Source organism: Gossypium arboreum, chromosome 12 (genome assembly GCF_025698485.1).
Source record: "Gossypium arboreum isolate Shixiya-1 chromosome 12, ASM2569848v2, whole genome shotgun sequence".
In the NCBI taxonomy this organism is placed as follows: domain Eukaryota; kingdom Viridiplantae; phylum Streptophyta; class Magnoliopsida; order Malvales; family Malvaceae; genus Gossypium; species Gossypium arboreum.
Window position 1 is genome coordinate 112,353,632 of NC_069081.1, and position 19,732 is coordinate 112,373,363.

Consider the following 19,732-nt stretch of genomic DNA (forward strand, 5'->3'; position numbering starts at 1 on the left):
CCCGACTGTGGTCGAAATATCCAGAGGGTGGCCCGTCCAAATGAATCAATTAGTACAAAAATATCCAAAGCGTCCACCCTTTTATGATTAGACAGACAGACAGAGAGAGATACGGACAGAACAGGCCCTTGAACACGAAATTTCTGCGTGGTTTCCTCAAGTTTCCATTTCAGTAAAAAAGAACGAAAACAGGGTTTCCTGATTGGGATAATTAGTCCAAACAAATAGGTCCCCAGAGAAGGTATGAATGAATGTTGGATTGTTGTAACTAATGCCTCTTCACCATCATATCCAATTATGATGCCCTCTTCAGTTGTCCACATTTGCTTGCACCTCCATCGTCTCTACTTTGTTCTTTGGTTTTTTGAGTATTATAGTCTCTCACTCAAATTCCTGACCTAAATAATTCATAGATTTGGATCTAACATTATCCACATAAATAATATATTCTTAATATGAGATTTTACGTAAAATTTTGATTAGGGGTGAGCAAAATTTAATTTGAAAAAATAAAAAAAAATTAAATTTCAAGTTAATCAAATCGAATTGTTCGAGTTAACTCGAATCGAATAAGTATTTCAAATTCGAATCAAGTTGAGTTTTACAATTCAAATAACATATCGGTGTATTGCCCTTTTGTTTCTTATCAATTTAAAAATAAGCAAATTGGTCTCTCAATAAAAATTTTAAAAATTCAAAATAATTTTTAAAATTTTAAAATATTTATAAAAATTCCAAATTTTATCTTTTTAAAAATTTATAAAAATTAAAAAATTAAAATATATAAAGAAAGTTAAAATTTAAAAAATTTCTAAAATAATAATGTTGAGATCTAAATAGCTTAATTAATAATTCAAATTTATAATACTTAAGTATCTTATTATTTTATTATTTTACTTTGAAAAACTTTAAAATATATATTTTTAAGTTTATGTGCTATAACATGAAATTAGTTGTATTGAAATGAGATTTTAATTTGAAATGTTTAAGTTTTTAATTTAACTCAAACAATTTCACTTGATTTGACTCAACTCGAATTTCATTCCACTCGAATCGATTCAAAAAATTTCAAATTGAATTAGGATAACAAAATATGACTTAGCAACTCAATTAACTCGAAATTTTTTCATTCAATTTCATACGCACTAAACTATAAACCAAGAAAGAAAGCCAAAGTTGCTGCCCATCACGTCATATTTTTCATTTATTTGTTTTTAAAATATAGGACATGAGTCATTTTTAATTCCATTATAAAATTAAAAATATATATTGTCCCAATAATTATTCCACACATATCACATTAGTATTACCGATTTTTGTTGTTTTTCACCTGTATTTATACAATTGTCTTATAATACGTGTGTTTATGCTTTTTTGTTGCTATAACTGTATAATAGATTTCATTACTATGTTGGTATTTCTTGGTTTTATTGTTAAAACCGACAGAACAAGAGCGTCGGATCGAGTGTTTTTTCTACAAACATCACATGCATTGGCGTAATCGTATTACTCTATTTAATTTTAGTATTCTTATTTTACTAGTCAGAGAAAAGTTGAACTTCATATAAAAACAAAAAATATTGGTGCAACGACATATACAAATATTTTTCTTATTGGAGGCATAGTTGATGAAGACGAGGTCACAGATTTAATCAAAAAGGATTATGGAAGCAAGCATGCTTTAAATATTTAGTAGTATTCCATGGCCTAATTAAGGTCCCTTTGGATCCACTAAAGGGTCAATTTAAAAAGGATTTTTTTTAGGTGGCTTTTTTTTTTCAATATCATCAGTGAAGTTAAAAATTCCTTTTAATGGAAAACGAAATTAATCATTTTAATAGTTTATATTTTATAATTTTAAAAATTAAATAAATTTTTTATTATTTTTAAAAATTAAAATATAATTTTATTTTACTAATATAAAATATATATATATATATATATATATATAAATATTTTTGGCATGCTTTCGGTGGAGGAAAGTCATTTCCCATCAACTTTAGGGTGCAATAGCCTCCGGTGAAAAAGTAATCCTCTTTTACCCATAAACTTTCTTGTTAAAATTTAATTACTAATTTTATTACATTATTTTTAATATTAATATAATTTTAAATATTATTTAAAATAATATATTTTATTAATCAATAAGAATATAATTTTAATTTAATTTCTTAAATAAATTTTAATTTTTAATTTTAATATAATTATTATTAATCAATAAAAATAAATTTTTAATGCAAGTGAAATGTTAGTAATTTATAATTATTATTTAAAGTAAAATTATTTAGTATAATATAATTTTATTTATTTTTAATTGTTACTATAATTATACATATTTTTAATCTAATGTCTTTAATGGCCATTTTTACTTTCATTACACTATCACCACTACGATTGAATCTAAACACATATTTCACCATCGTTGATTTTACAGTAACTAATCTTACAATCAACAATATTTTCAATTTTAATAAAACTAATCTCACCATCCATTTAAACTAAGCCTAAGTTATTCTACCCCGTTTTAGAACATAGTAGAGTAGACAATTTGGAAACATCCATTAAAATTAGGAAATATATATAAAAAAAATTTACCCAGCTCCTGAGCATCCATAACTTGTTGGTTTTCAATATTTTATCCCTTAAGGACATCGAATATAAATTTTTATTATTGCTTTCAAAAAATAATTTTATCAATAAAAGTTGGGTATAATAATAAGGTGCAATGTATTCTTAAGGAGAGATACAAATTTGAACTTTAGAAACTACATTGTTGATATGAATAGTTCTGAACCTAAAACATAAATAAACAAACATAAAAGTACCAAAGAAATAAAATAAAATTGTATTATTAATTTTAATTTAAAAATTAAAATATTTATGGATTATATAAGTAAAAGATATTGCCAATAGCAAAGTAATTACCAAATAAAAATATTTTAAAAAATTAACATATTGGAAAATAATAAAAATAGATAAGCGAATGTTTTAGAATTTAACCAGTGACCGAAATGATCAATCTAGTAATTTTTGATCTGATTGAGCAATCAATTTTAACTTAAATAAATTAATAAAAATATTAAAAATTGTAACAAAACTAATTAATCGATTTTATGTCTCTCAATTCAAATGACCGGTCCAGTCGGATTTATATAACAGTAAATCAAGCCCAAAAGTCAAAGTATCTCAAACCCTAAGGTTCCAAACGTGATATAACTGTCGTTCCACGTCATCAACATCAAACGTCAACAGGAGAGGGGTAAGGAATAGATATTGGTTATTGGGTATTGTCTTGAGTGCCTGTTTAGAATAAGAAATTCCTTATTCTTCTTTGGATATGCAAATATCCCCCTAGTTTTCTATAATTAAACTGGGCTAGTGGATTCCCCCAAATAACCCTCTAGTTCTCTAGAAATTACACATTGAGCTCGGCGGTCTTTTTTTGGACTGGTCTGACCGACATTACCTCTCTACCATGTATCCTCAATAATAAACCTGATTTGTTCTTTGGGTTCGGTGGATTTGATGGTGTAGATTTATTTATAGATAATATTAATCCTAGTTTGGTACGTATATCCTCAAGTCAAACATCACATGCATAGGTATAATTGTATTGTTCTATTTATTTTTAGCATTTATCAGTTAAAAGACAAGTTGCATTTCATCATAATTCATAAGTTAGGTTCCATGAGATTTAAAAACAAACAAACAAAAAAATCTTGGTCTACGTGTGAGGCAAAGACATGCAAAATGTTTTATTCGATGCATTGGTAATGATGACGTTGTGTGAGGTTTATACAAACAAGAACTTTGGCAGCAAAGTTAGTTTTATTTCTTATGATTTTGAATTATATTCATGTTAGCTTGTGCTGTAGTTTTTAGAGCAGAGCGGATATTTGAGAACTCTCGGTGCCCGCTTGAATATTCCTTAGAGCAAAATCAGAAAGAAAAAGAAAACACAAACAATCAAAAATTTCAATTGAAGAAAAATTAGGTCTTTGCGCAAATATTTTTAGAAAAAGAGTTGCCATGTCTTGTTTATTTGCTTAGCCCCGACTGATTGGTAGTTGTTCCTCCTAAGCTGGAACATATTTTGAAACACCCTCATCATAGGTCACATCTCCATTCATGACAAAGGATTATGAATCTGATGATGATCCACCATGAAATCCCAGCTAACTTCGGGGGGACAACCATATAACAGCTGAGCAGTTCAATGATGAACGAGTGGGGAGTAAATAAAACCCAACTTCTAGTATATATAACGTTAGGTAAAACCCTAGCCTCCCTCCACTCCACCATGTCTGGGCCTATAAATTTCACTAAGAGGATAGGACCCCTTCGAAAGGCTTAAGTCATAACAGTGGTGTTTCTGTAGCAACCCCAACAGCGGAGCAATCGTCGGCCCTCCTTTGTGGTGGTACACTTGAAGGCACCCCCCAGGAATACCTCCCTTTCCTTCCTTGGAGGCTTTCTCAGCCTCTTCTCCACTGCTTACAAAGTTTCGGCCTCCATCCGGAAGTTGTTTTTGGTCATGATTAACGAGAAAATAAAGAAAACAAGAGGAAAGAACTCAGAAAAGGTGAAACCTTACCCTGAAAAACCATGGGCGCGAAGTAAAAAAAAAAAAACGAAGATGAAGAAGAATCGAGGATGAAAATGAGAAGAAATGATAGAAAAGAACCCAAAAAAATGGTTGAACACTTCAAGATTGAACACTTGGGGAAATTTCGGAATAGAAAAAATAACTCCAGGATCCAGATACTCCGACGCTTCACAATCAATATCACCCGAACATGCGTCCCATGAGACGACACAAACCATTATTGGCCCTGTTTCCCATAAAAAATTGCACAGCTCGTTCTAGAACATTTGGTGCAGTCCGTTCTCTCCCAAAGAGTCCTCAACACGCACATTTGCTAACTCTTGGTATGCCCATCCGCCAATTTTTTTTATTTGTTAAAGTGACTATCCATTGGGGCTTTGTCCGAATGGTCTCGTGAAAGGTAATTTTATAATGCGTCTTTTGATTAGGGTAATTGTTATACCCCTACTCCGAGTTGAACATGTGGTAGTACAAGGAATATTGGCTCAACGAGTACTTATGGATGCCTTTTCATCTTATACTTTTAGTGGCAACTATCTAGCTAGTCATACGTGATTAGCCACTCGTATACTTCACACCACTAGCTTTTAGTCTCCAACAAGTCATCCGTTTTTGGTCACTTACTTTTATGTTTTAGGGGATTATTGAAAAACAACTCAAGTATAAAATTTTGTACTAATTCAATAAAAAGAATGTTAGAACAAAATTACAAATTACTATAATTGAGAACAACTGGCATATAATAGACCTGTTACTTAACTGACTACATAAGCAGCCTACCACTCGTATTGTCGGTAATATAGCACTATATGACAAGAGAATTTCCCCTATATATATTTCAACACATGAAATATCAGGGATCTCCTTTCCTAAAGTATTCCACCAGATAACTTATTCTCTAGTCCCTTCTCCTCCTCTCTTCCTTTCTTAGTTCTTTCCTCTAACTTTCCCCTTATTATATGTGAGCCGGCCTCCAAACAACCGCCACCTCTTTTTTTTTTTTATCACTTTTTTATTGATTCCTTGTAAAAAAAGAACTATTATTATTTTCATCTAGTTTAAACAATAAAAAAAATTAATCATTGAAAGGTTAAATAAAAGCTAATATGGATTTTTCATATAGTTTTAGGTTAAAAAAATCATTCTGCCTATAAATTTATTACTCATCAGAGTAAGAATAATTGTTCTTTTTTCTTGCATTTTATTTTTTCACTTTGGCTTGTAATAATTCAGTACATTAAAATCAGTTAAAAAGATCTTTGCTCTCAACAAGGAAGATGACAAATCTAATGGATCAGATTAAAATTGTTGTCATCGCTGTGACCTAAATTAATGAAAAATGACTCGCTATATATGCAATAATTACATGATTTTGACAACGTATATAAAGATGAGAGTTGAGCCCCAGACAGACGAGCAGCTGCCACGACCTTATATAACATAATTCTTTGTCCGTTGCCACATGAAAATGAAAGTACTACGCAACATCAATATAGATCTGAACTAACTTAAAAGTAGGACTGACGAAAAAAAAATCGAAAATGGTTTTGAGTAGTGATAGTTCATATTATTTTTTATTTTAAGTTAAAAGGTTTAATGTAGTATTTTGTGCTAAAATTCGACATTTTATTTTAATGTCTTATTTATGTTATTATTATTTTATTTTATTTAATTTGGTATTTGTATTTAATAAATGTTATATATTTTGGTATCTACAGATAATGTTATTAATTTTTAATATTTAATTTGAGTTTTAGGATTGATTTGATTAAAAATAGTTGCTAATATTATTAAGTTTAAATTTTCATAATTTTAATAGAATAAATTTAGTGTTAGTTGTGAATTTATTTAATTTTACGTTTAATTTGTCAAATACAATATGGTGAATATAATTTAATTGGAGTTTAAGATTAATTTGATAAAATTTAATTATTAATATTATTAGCTAATTATAAATTTTATCGAATCAACTCTAAAATTGAGTTACACACTAAAAAATATTACTATTTTCTTTAGATATCAAAACTTATAATTTCTATCAAATATAAATATTACATTTGACAAATAAAAATACACACACATACCACAATAAAAAAAGCTGACTATGTTTAAAAATTAGTTTTACTCAATTACATGTTATTTAGGGTTGCCGGGTTATGGATAAAAGTAAAAATATTTGTGAAAAAGATTTCAACCTCATAAAATAATATCAAAAATCATAAACAAATTTTTTATTAAAATAAAACAAAATAATTTAAAATAATATAAAAATCGAATATTTAAAAATATTTAAAATTTCAACTCAATCAACTCACCTCAGATGAAAAGATAAAGCCGCTACCAAGCTGTATAAATCCACAGGCGAAGAAGTTTCCGTGCTGTTTCGTTTCCCTCAACAATTATTTTCGTAATCTGATTGGGTCCGCTCCTAATCAGTCCCAATACAGATAACCAACCTGCGGGTTAGTCCATTTACACACGTATTTAAGATTTTACACATTATTTTATACAAAAAAGAACACATTATAATTTGGAAGATTTAATAATTAATTGTAAATTTATAACCAAATGAGCTGAAAACTGAAAGTCAAAGTATCTCAAATTCCAGGTGTCCTAAGATCTTCGTATAACAGTCGTGCCACGTCATTGGTGTTAATAGTCAACAGGTGATGGGAAAGGAATGATACTGGATAAGCGGATATGCTCTCACTGCCTATTAAGAATGTCTTTTTATTCTTCTTTGGATATGCGAATATGCTTTTGCTACTCCTAATTCGTACTTTCTATATATAATTAAACTTAGCAAGTGGATTCATGCAATTATTCTCCATATTTCTTTCCAGAAATTACCCTTACCCCACGTTGAGCTCGGCAGTCCATTTTTTGGACACTCTGACTGAAATCACCTTGGATCCTCCATAATTAGCCTGAAAAAAAGTCGGTAGGTGAGATATGTTGGATTCTTTGGTGTAGATATTTATAAAAGTTGCAAGCTTCTTTAAATGGTTAACTAATATGAAAAGGAAGGGCATATGGATGCGGTGGGTGTATCCTCAAGTCAACCATTATAATGCATTAAAACCAAATTTAATGGGTTATTTGCACGTTGAAAGAAAATCATTTATCCATTCCAGCTATTTAAGTGAAATATTTTAGTCGAATAGAATATATTATTATAAAATTTATTTTATATGATATAAATTATAGAATATATGAAATTAGTGGAATAGTTCCTAGTTCGGTTAGTAACAAAATTAGTTGTCGATGCAGGAAGACATGAGTTCCATAGTATTAAAATATATTTATCCTCTTTTCTAATGATTGAAGGAAGGATTATGAGTAGTTTTAAAACTTGTATCAGTAAAATATACTATATTTCATAATTAGAAAATAGATTGGGTTAGATTATAAAAATAGGAGTCCAAATTCGATCTATAATTTAAATGTATTTTTTTTAACGGTTTCTAATCCTAATATTTTTTATGAACTCTATTACATATGGATCAAGATTTTAATTTTTTAATATTAGTTCATGATTATCTGAAAAAATTTTAAATTTTAACAAATAATCCACCTTTAAACAAATTTATTATTGGACGGCATACTTTTTCCAGAGCACAGGAAATTTCTTAATTTGCTTACGTTGGTTAGATGGTGACAAATTTTGGACTAAAGGACGACCCTTCCCTAACCTTTGCTCGTCAGTGAGACGCTATAACTTGGACGTGCGTGCTTTTTCCAGAACCCGGAAATTTTCTTAATTTGCTATGTTTGGCAATTGCTGAGAAATTTTCGACTACAGGACGTTTCTTCCTTAACCTTCGAATAAAACAAACATGATTCCCAGCATCAGCGTACGTCAAGAAAAGTACAAGCGATAAACTAAAACGCACACTTGTACTAGCTGCTACTTGTAGTTCGTGTCATTGTGCTTGATTTTGCGTAGCCAATCGTTCAACTTCTTCATACATGCAGCGTTATATATATTACAATATACCCTCAACGTATAACACTAAACTCTTTACAACAGTATTTTATTATAATACTTATAGAATCAATTTTTATATTTTATTTTAACTTTTATGACAACTACAAAATACGTTTTTTAATTAAATTAATTTTTCATAATAGTTATTTTTCTTCAAATTTTAATAAAATTAGTTTTATTACTACGTGAAATACAATTAATAAATTTTAATTATTTTTAACAAATATATTTAAATTTTACATAAAAAGTCTAGTAAGCATACTTTATTAAATTAAGTTGCATTTATAAAATTTATCAATGATATAATCTAAATCTCACTAACTAATATATAAATCTTAAATATTGTTATAGGTATATATATATATAACAAGTATCATTCTATAACACCCAAAATTTTAGTAAAAGACTGTTATAGAAAATGTTGATTGTATTAACTTTTATATATGTGTAACAATATAATTGTTGACGGATGTTGACTTCTAGTGACTAATTATATATCAATCAACATGATTAAAATTTAATTTGATTTTTAATTTTATTTAAATTTATATGTGCTTGGAAATTATATATATTTTAATTGTCTAAAACAGCAATAATTTTAATTTTTAATTAAAGTTACATATCAGGGAAAAGAAAAGATGTTAACTTTACCGTCCTATACTTGTTATTGATATGTCTGACGTAGAATGTAAGACAATCTATGATCAAGAGAGTACGCAAAGATTAATATAAAATTAATTGCGTTAGGGTTTAGGGTATACCATGCTTATTTCTAAACTATAATTAATTTCAAGAAAAATATGTTATAAATGAACAAATTTTTTTTCTCTTTTTAAATTCACTTTCACATGTGAGTTTATTGCAAGAAACAGCGTTATGCATGTAAACGAAACACGTGTTTTTCTCAAAGTGCAATTGAGTAAATTTACCTGAAATTAGAGCTGTACATGAATTAGAAATCCAAATCTTGATTGGGGACTTAAATAGGGGCATGATCGGAAATTTGTATCTTTAAATTATTATTTACGTCCACTTCAAGAATCCAACCCCGGCCGCTAGGAATTTGAAACCGTGAAGCGTTTTTCGTTCATTTAAGTGAAGAACCAGAGAAGAGCTCGAAACCAAAAATAACAAGACAGAGAGAGAAGGGTGTCATACATGAGAATGGAGATTATGTTTTGAGAAAATTAAGAAAGGTATCAAAGTTAGTGTGCTCAGCTAAATTAAGAGGTAAATTGATATTTTTCTTCGTGCATTTCTTTTTTATTGTCTCTGTAAAGTTTTAATGCTTCTAAATTGTTTTTGACTTTATTCTTACTTTTTTCCTTTGAGTCCTTCGGTTTGATTCTTTGCCTGCTGACGTTGATTTTCATTAAGGGAATCTCTCCCCTGGAAGCAAATTTCACAAACTGGATTTTTTCTTCTTTTCCTACCCAATGTATTCTGCTTGCCCCTGTTTTTTTGGTGATCTCTGTATTTTTATGTAGAATCTGTATTCAGTATTTTTTTTTTTTAAGTCTGAACATTAGATCGTGTTTTGTTTTTTTTTTCATTTTCTAAGATTCTATTAATTTTGTTTAATGTTGAATGATCTACTTGAAATTTGGCTACAATCTATCCGAAGGTTCAGTTAATTTCTTTGTTAAATTTGAGACTGTTCAATGTTTTGAAAGGTATAAAATTGGGGTCTTTCCTTTGGAGAAGACAAGGTATATCTATCCTTCTTTAAGTTGTTTCCAAAGAACTGATTTCCTTTTTTACCTTTGAAATTGTATTGAACTTTTGACTACAATTTTACGGAATTTTTTTAGCACGGCATCTCAATCATATAGGCGCTTTTCTTCTCTGGCTCGTTCACTTGACGAGAAATAGGTGCTTCCTCTGTGCGGTTTAGGATGAATTAAATTAAATTTTATTGTTTGATTAGAAATTATAATTATCTTTTATAATCTAGAATTGTATTTGGTTTATTTTCTGTTTTATTTCTATAAATTCTTTGTTAGATTAAGAATTCATTTGGAATTGTATATCGAATTAAATTCCCACATTGCTCACTGATTTCGTAATTCTCCAGCTTTCTGTATTATCAGGGGAATTTGCAGCTCTGCTTTCTCACATGGCTTCGCTAAGTGAATTGCCAGCTTTGAGAAATTATAGCAAGCCTTTTGGAATTCGTTTCCTAGAATACATTAAGAGAGGAAAGCTTTCCTATAAAACTCATCAAGCAATTGTGTTGATCGTAACATTTTTGGCTTACACTTGCTACCATGCGACAAGGAAAACAACAAGCATTGTGAAGAGTGCTCTCGATCCTCAATCACCTGATGTAAGCTTGAAGTTCCCATGGAGGATGACATACCTCAGTTCACCTGCTGAAAAAAAAAGATTTTCTTGGGTTTTAGGAGACGGTTGGGCACCATTTAATGGATCCGATGGTTCGGCCTTGCTCGGTGAACTGGACGTGGCGTTCCTCGCGGTATATGCTTTAGGAATGTACTTTTCCGGTCACTTAGGTGACAGGATGAATTTAAGGGTCTTTTTGACAGTAGGAATGGTTGGAACTGGCTTGTTTACTTCACTATTTGGTGTTGGGTACTGGGCTAAAATCCACAGTTTTTACTACTTCCTTATAGTACAAATGATTGCTGGTTTATTTCAATCAACGGGATGGCCCTCAGTTGTTGCAGTGGTGGGTAACTGGTTTGGGAAGAAAAAGAGAGGTTTGATTATGGGCATATGGAATGCTCACACATCTGTTGGGAACATTGCTGGTTCATTGATTGCTTCAGCACTATTGAGCTATGGATGGGGTTGGTCCTTTGTTGTGCCTGGTCTGCTCATTGCTTTCGTGGGCTTGTGGGTTTTCCTTTTTCTGCCTGTTAGCCCCGAATCGGTCGGAGCTGATAAAGAAGAGGATGAAATGGGTTCTCCTAGGAAGATCGGAGAGGGAGTAACAGAGCCTCTATTAGGCTCAGATGCTGAGATCAAGGAAACAGCTGTGGGGTTCATTGAAGCTTGGAAAATCCCCGGGGTTGCTCCTTTTGCTTTTTGCCTCTTCTTTGCCAAATTGGTCGCTTACACATTTCTCTATTGGCTCCCATACTACATTAGCCATACAGGTATTCTAATATATCTTTTTGACTTACAATTCTGACATTTTATGTAACTATGTTCGTTTCTAAATCTCTTGGATATTCATCGATCTTGCAGCGATCGAGGGAAAATATTTATCGAGTGAGACAGCCGGAAACTTGTCAACATTCTTTGATATTGGAGGGGTGCTCGGAGGAATCTTAGCCGGACACATTTCGGATCACCTAGATGCCAGAGCCATAACAGCAGCAACTTTCATGTACTGCGCGATCCCTGCTCTCTATTTCTATCGTACTTACGGGCACATCTCCTTGGTAATGAACATAGCCCTCATGTTCATTTGCGGCATGTTTGTAAATGGTCCCTATGCTCTCATAACAACCGCTGTGTCGGCCGACCTAGGAACGCACAGTTCGTTAAGGGGGAACTCAAAGGCATTGGCAACCGTGACAGCAATCATAGATGGAACAGGTTCAGTTGGTGCTGCAATTGGACCACTTCTAACTGGCTACATTTCTGCTAAGAGCTGGAGTGCGGTTTTCACGATGCTCATGGGAGCAGCTCTAATTGCAGGACTGTTGTTGACAAGGTTATTGGTGGCTGAGGTGGTTGCAAGGATTTCTGAATCAAGGTCCCAAGCAGGAGGATCCCAATCAACATCTCAAGATGAAGAACTGGGTGTATGATTTTATTTGTAGAAGCTCCAACTGTATAAAGCGTGTGTAATTTTTCATAATCAGTCTTTGCTCATGGTTAGAACATGAAGGGGGAAGATGCTTTGATTATGGCCTTGGGGAAGCCAAGGTTTTTGTGGCAATTCTCCGTGATAAAAAAGGGCGAGAAAAGAAAGGGCAGGGAGAGAGGAAGCTACGTGTCCAATTTGTATTTGTACATTTTGAACGCTGTTTTAAGCAGTCATCATCATTGCTTATTCACAGTTTCTATTTCTCTCTGAACGAGGAAGAGGCTCTTACGGTTAAAAATAGTAAAAATAAGGGTAAACTTCACCCTTAGTTACTAAATTATAAGTAAATTTTAGTTTTAGTCACTTAATTAAATAAAATTATTATTTGATCACTGAATTATTCGAAAGTTTTCATTTAGTCACTTAACTATTCAAATAGATGTTAAGTTGTTTTTTTTTTTTAATTTTGCCAACGAGCTTGAAGCGACAATTCGACAACCGATACAATAAATCAGTACCCATCGATCGATCTAATGATCATTATTGGAGATTGGAGAAATGAGTTGTTTGAATTGTGGTTCGCAAATTCGTGAAATCTAAAATTGTTGCACAAAAAAATTAATTGTAGAAGGGAAGAGGAAAGAGAGTTTCCACTTGGTGGTCGTACTGCAAACAAAGAAAATTATATAACATTAATTTTAGCAACTCGATGATTTAAATAAAAATTTTGAATAGTTCAACAATTAAATTGTAATATTCTTTAATTAAATTATCAAGACAAAAACTTATCAGTAATTTAATAACTAATGGTATAATTTACTCTAAGAAATAATATCAACCGATAATATAATTTAAATATAAAATTCGATAAATGTGGATAAAATATTAAAACATATTTTATATATTTTTTAAAAAAAACACAAATTCAAAGAAGTTATTAAAACAACAACTACAAATCAACCACGTAAACTAAACATAAAAATATCAAAGAAGAATAATAATAATAAATATCCACTAAAAAATCATCATTCTGATTGATTTTGATTTTAATATTAGCCTAGTGATTTAGGTGGAAAAAAGATGAAACCTACCTTCAGCTTTCTATTTACTGGATTTGAATAATCTAATACTAAATTATGTATGGACCACTGACTTGGTAGTAAATTTGGGTTTGTGTATTAACCACAAACTTGATCTTATTACTGTGCAAACCAATAATTAATAAGATATATAAAACCATCTGTACACCGCAAAAGCAGAATAACATACTAAAGTAATTTACTACTCATCTTTCCAAATCCTCTATTAATTATTTTATTAATCTTAATCTCTGACCACATTTAGTGATTAGAATATTAGAAAAACATTACTTCGCGTCTTATCTTATATTTAGTAATTTATATAACTGTGGTTGAAATTTTTTATTAAAAATTAAATAAAATTTTAATTGAAATGATTAAATTGATTATTTGAAAATTATAATATTATATGTTTGAATTGATAAATCATATTGTACTAATATTTTGTATCAAAATAAAAATGAAAATATTTCATATTAATATTTATTATTTTATAAAATTAATAAATTAATTTTATTTATTTCTCAATTGAACTAATGTTGATTGATTTACGGTACTAATTCAATTAAAAACCTAAATAATAGTACGATTAAAAATTCCATTTTATTAAACAGAAAAAAACAAAAAGAAATCATATCATATACTAAAACAAATAAATTATTTAAAATTAAAATTATTATTAGCTTCAACATCAATATCAATATAGGGAGAGAGAGAGAATTTGTTTTGCATCGCACTCCCATAGTCCTATGTGCATCTCTGTCTAAGATCATAACCTAAGAAAGGAATTTTCAAATGCAATTTTTATTGTAAAACATTTAATACCATAGCTTAGAAGAGAATTTGGTTAAAAATAGTATGTATTCTAAATTACGATAAAATATTATTTATAATTTATATTGATTGTGATTAGAGGTGTTCATGAGTTGGGTCGTCAATCGTCATGCAAGGTATTTAGATCAATTTTTTAAGTTCAGGTTCGCCTAAAAGGGCTTACTTTTCTCCCAAACTTGACCCAAATTAAGAAAAGTAAATCTGGGTTGACTCAATCCGCTCATATTTTATTTTTAATATTATTTTTATTTAAAATTATTTTTAAAAAATATAATACAATAAATGCACTAAAATGTTAAAATAAACATTTTCTAACACATTAAAAATATTTATATTAAAAATAATACCATAAATATAAAAAATCTTATTTATATTAAAAATAGAAATAATAATAATAAATTTTTATTTTATTAAATATAATTTTAAATTTTATATTTGAATTGGGTTATTTAGTTGGATAAGTTTTATTTTAGAGTTTAGATAACGAGTTTAATTGTTATCGGGTTAGTGATTTAATATAAATATATATAATTAATATAACATTTTTGTAACATAATATATTTGAGTCGAGCTAAGCTTTGGGTAAGACATACAGAAAATAAACCTTAAATTTACCCAAGTTCATTTTTCGATTCTCGTATTTTTATTCAAATTTTCTTATTTTTGGGCAGGTGACCCGACCTTTGAACATGTCTAATTGTCATATAATTAAAATCTTAATACTTTATGTAATTTATATATTAAGAAGCGAATTGGTTGTATGACTTTATTATAAAATAAATTGAATTTTGCGTTGAAGATAATGAAAAGAAAAATATGTATGGTTTTAAATTGAGAAAAAGGAAAATTAGAATTTATTCCAAACCTGCAACTTAAAATTATTGAAGCACAAAAAGTAAAATTAAACAAAGCATTTGATACTGCCATTGCCATTGCCTTATTTGTTACAAAAGATCGGAAGAAACACTAAAAATTGTAATGGTCAACACTAATGGAAATGTGAGAATAGACATTAGGAAGTCAAAGTTGTACATACCACCTACATTCTAATGTTCTTAACCTCTGCCAATATCAGATTCTTCTTCTTTTATAACTATTCCCACAACATTTTGACACTGCATAACATAACAACTAGTTGTCTAGCTCCACTCACAAGTACAATAGTTTTTTTTTTTTTTTTTTTGCTACATATATTAACTATTAACTTTAAGCAACTGTTGGGGTTTTTTCTGTAAGAGTTATTTGTACCAAATGAATATATTTTCTATAAATTTTATCAATGACTTATATGTGAAAGTATTAAAAAAAAATTGTATGTGAAAGTTTTGATAAATTTATATAAAAAGACGGGCCATTTGGTTTCCAATATATTGGTTTGTTATTTTGGTCCTTGGATGGCCACATAGGTTAATGATGGATTTTTCATAAAAAAAAATAAGAAAGCAATGCCAATCGGCCCACTTCAAAACCTACCTGCCTGCCATTTGCCCATAAACATCGGCTTTAAGAAGAGATATTCACCTTTTTTTTGTGGATTCATATTTTTCATGGCCCATCTGTGGTATGGCTTCAAATAAAATTGAAAATGAAAGATTATTACGGACGCTAAACGTTAAAGCTAAGTTGATAAGTACAGATATAGTGTTCGATACTGTTCGCATAATTAAAAATCTTTAAAATTTTTCTATTTTTTCTCCAAGTCTGTTTACTTATCATCTTTTGTTTTGTTCATTAGCAGTGCTAGCTTTAAAGTTGGTTGTCGCCCGCTTTTTCTCCATTCCATCAACTATTTCTTTCTCTTTTTTTTTTCACTTCACATGTCTTCTCTATTTTCAATTTTCAAATTTATTTTGTAAGTATATTTATTTTTTTCATAAATTGTAATAGACAAATGATAGTGCCTATTATTCGCTAAAACTTTATCGGCCACCAATAATTTTTCTAAAAAAGTAGGTGACTCTTTGTCAACTTCTTAATCTGTTTTTGTTTTGAGAATATTTTTAGAATAATAAATGATTTCACGAGTGGATTTATACCCTTGTTATCTTAAGTTTTATATGTTTTTTATTTGTTTTTTGATTGTTTAATAAGTCTTTAATTTTAGAAATATTTGTCTTCTTTTTCAGCACATTTCTTAGTCTTGCTTATGCATATAATTTCCCTTCGATTTTTACCTGTCGCTTTGGATCATCTGGGACTGATTTTCTTATTGTAAAAATATCATGCTTAAATTGTGACAAAACCAATTGCACTGTGTCATAATGTCATATTGATGTTAAGGCTAAAAACTTTATTGTGTTGATAAAATTTATCCTTCACTATCTACAATGTGTTGTTATTTTTTTCCCTAAATTATATAATTAAATGAATTAATGAATTTGCCTTACGGATATTAACATTTCATCACCAAAAATATACCGATTTAAACTATTTTAACAACAAATGAAACAGAATCAATTATCATAACTGACTTAATTGAAGATTATCTGGTAAATCAACTAAAGTCGAATTGAACTGAATTTATTCACCCCAAATTCATCATTAACAACAAATTAGGAAAAGTATGATGAGAATCTAATTTGAGATTAGGCAGAAGGAAGATTCAAGTAGCTATGAAATTGCTCAACATACACACAACTTGAAAGTCAAGATACTGTACGCATAGACTTGAAGCATTATTGCCTACCAGTCTCTCTAACGTAATAATAACAGGAAGAAAGGTCTCTGAAACAATGCCTAGTACCATGAAAGTTTCAGATTACATATTCCTCCTCCTACTAAAAAAAACAAAATAAATCTATAACTATAGATTAAAAAGCAAATTATTTTTTTTGTTAAATATTTCTTCTATTTTTATTAAAAAATATCGATATACATTAGTATAAAATATACATATCTTGTCACATCTAGTTATTTTTGTAAACCGCTCCATTAACAGTAAAAATTAGTTTTTTAGTAAAAGAGTCAAAATTCAACTTCTACTGCACGAGCCAACGGAGAAGCTATAGTTGACCATTAACATCAAATAAAGTTAAAATCTCCTTCAAATTCAATTAAAGCAGCGGAAGGAACAAAATATATACAGCCATTGAAAAAGTCAAAAAAAACAAACTCATCACCCGTTGTGAATTGAAAAGTTTGATCTAATTAAATTTAATACTACTTAGAACTGAAGAAATTTCATATGAAAACTCGAGATAGCTCCATCATTCAACAACATGTTCAACTAAAGCCTGCCGTTGTTTTGAAGTCAAGTTAATGGTAAACTACTAAACTGTCATTTTCTCAATATCTGAAAACAACAAACGCTGAGTAGATAAGCGCCACCATATTTATTCCCTCAACAACGAACAATCCAATTTCAACATAGTGCCCCTCAAAAATAAAATTAAATAAAATTTCAATTGCAAGTTATAATTAACAACAACATTTATCTTGGTTTCTGTTTTCAAATCCTAATATCGCCAGAAAAAAATATTGGGTAAGTTCTTTTATTGGCCCCCAAAGATCAAGGTTCCCCTCTCCCAATTTGTAAAATGTACACAAAAAAGAAAATCTCAATATCGTATTTAATCCAAAAAGACAACTTCCCTTTTTTTTCCATAATTAAAGAAGAGAAAACAACAATGGACCTGTTAAGTCTATTGATTCTTGGCAACAGCAGGGTATTTAGGATCTAGTCGTCGTCCTTGTTCTTGGGCTTGCGGTACTTCTCTTCGACATGCTTGGCTACGAAGAAGGCGGAGTCAACCAGCTTTTTTATGTTGGGTACGTTGTAGTTTTGGGCAACGTAAATCCCGCAAGCTGTGCCTGCGATGAACGAAAAGCTGCTTCTTATTATGCCCATGATTTACCGTAATAGCTCGAAAAATTGGATGGAGTTTTAGGATCAGAAATCGGAAAATTGGGTTCAAATTTGGGGATCGGGGTTTTTTTTAGGGATTTAGGGTTTTGTGAAAGATTCAAATGGCTTATGCGAGATCGGAATTTTGACCGAAAATAAGTTTGCACTCAGAGGGCCTAATTGTCATTTCATAAACGGCGACACTTTATGCTTTTTCGAGCAAAACAATACGAAAGAAAAATAAAAGGTTAAAAGGCATATTATATCCCTCGCAATTTCTATATTGACTAAATTAGTCCTTTAGGCAAAATTGGAGCAATTTAGTCCTATCAATTTCAAAAGTGATTAATTAAGGTCAGTTAATCACAAATTTAAATGATTTTATTCAATAGTACGTAATTTTAACTGGTATAATAATAAATTTAACCCTTAATATTTACATATTCTATCAATTTAGGCATTTTTCTAAAAAGTTCAATAGATTTAACTTCAACAATTTTATATTCTATCAATTTATTAATTATTGATTCTTAAACACCATTTGAAAATTAAAAAAAAAAGCGTATACAATTTTGTAAAATTAAAAAAAATCAGATTAACGTTTGATAAAGTTTGTAGATTGAGAAACATAAGCATGAGTTTACAAAATGTAGAGATCCAACATGAACCATAATGAATCTACTATTATTGCAATCAATGAAATAAATATGATTCGAAACTACATTAGAAACAACAAATTTAATCTTTTTATTTCAAACTTTACATCAACTTATATCCAAGTATACAACTTATAATATTTTAAAGATGTTCCAAATACATAAAATTTTAGAAAAATAATAAAACATATGTAACGCCCCAATTTTCGGGAATTCTGTGAATGTTGGCATAGGTTTAATTATGTTAGTGGGCCTCTAGAAGGCCCAAGCTTAAGATAGAACCCGGCAATTTTAGTTAATTTTTGTTTCATAAAAAAAAAGGGGTGAAATTATGAAATAGAACCTATGTGAAAATGTTTGAAAATGCTATAGGCTAAATTGAAGTGGCCAAATAAATAGGAGTGCAAAATAGGAGGATTTGCATGACAAACCTCCTATTTTACATGAAGTGGCCAGCCATCATGTTGTTGTAGACAAAATGTGCACTTGATATCCATAATTTATGGTACAAATTGATACAAATTGATAATGGGTTAGGTAAATGTTCCATGATAATGGGTTAGGTAAATGTTTCATGATAATGGGTTAGGTAAATGTTCCATGACGGGAATTTCATGTCTTTTGTATTAAAGAATTAAATGGATGAAATATGAAATTTTATTAAAAGAAAAAGGGGTGAAAAGAACAAAGTTTTGTCCATCTTTGTTCATTATAGCTGAAAGTTAGAGAAGAGAAAGGAGAGGAGAAAGCTCTTGAGTATTCGGTCACTAGGAGGAGGAAAATTGAAGGTAAGTTCTTGGTACCTTGCTTCTATTTTGAGGTTCATAAGTTCTTCTTGATTCTACCTTAACTCTTGAAGCATATTTTGGTTTTTAGTTGTGTTGTGAGCATTTAGTCATGAATTAAAATGAAGGAAATGGTTGTTGTTTCATGTTCTTTTGATGAAA

General features: G+C 29.8%; 2 protein-coding genes across 3 annotated transcripts; one reads left to right on the forward strand and one right to left on the reverse strand.

The window, feature by feature from the left end:
- The first annotated feature begins 9,573 nt into the window (after window positions 1-9,573).
- On the forward strand, window positions 9,574-12,769 carry LOC108477331 (putative glycerol-3-phosphate transporter 1). 2 transcript variants are annotated; one of them, XM_017779837.2, is made up of 3 exons: window positions 9,574-9,824; window positions 10,669-11,713; window positions 11,805-12,769. In XM_017779837.2, exons 2-3 carry the CDS (start codon window positions 10,711-10,713, stop codon window positions 12,371-12,373), a joined length of 1,572 nt encoding a protein of 523 aa, XP_017635326.1. In that variant the 5' UTR covers window positions 9,574-9,824; window positions 10,669-10,710; the 3' UTR covers window positions 12,374-12,769. The 2 variants fall into 2 exon arrangements, with proteins under 2 accessions (XP_017635326.1, XP_052879573.1); XM_053023613.1 differs by having other exon boundaries at window positions 10,685-11,713.
- Window positions 12,770-17,598: 4,829 nt separating this feature from the next.
- On the reverse strand, window positions 17,599-18,335 carry LOC108478509 (uncharacterized). The gene has a single exon (XM_017780968.2). It carries the CDS (start codon window positions 18,130-18,132, stop codon window positions 17,962-17,964), a length of 171 nt encoding a protein of 56 aa, XP_017636457.1. The 5' UTR covers window positions 18,133-18,335; the 3' UTR covers window positions 17,599-17,961.
- Window positions 18,336-19,732: the final 1,397 nt, after the last annotated feature.

What these genes read in the sequence shown, in the direction of transcription:
- LOC108477331 (XM_017779837.2), top strand. Translation starts at nt 10,711, where the DNA reads ATGGCTTCGCTAAGTGAATTGCCAGCTTTGAGAAATTATAGCAAGCCT. An exon ending in ATACTACATTAGCCATACAG is followed by an intron (nt 11,714 to 11,804) that starts GTATTCTAATAT and finishes TCGATCTTGCAG; the next exon opens with CGATCGAGGGAAAATATTTA.
- LOC108478509 (XM_017780968.2), bottom strand. Translation starts at nt 18,132, where the DNA reads ATGGGCATAATAAGAAGCAGCTTTTCGTTCATCGCAGGCACAGCTTGC.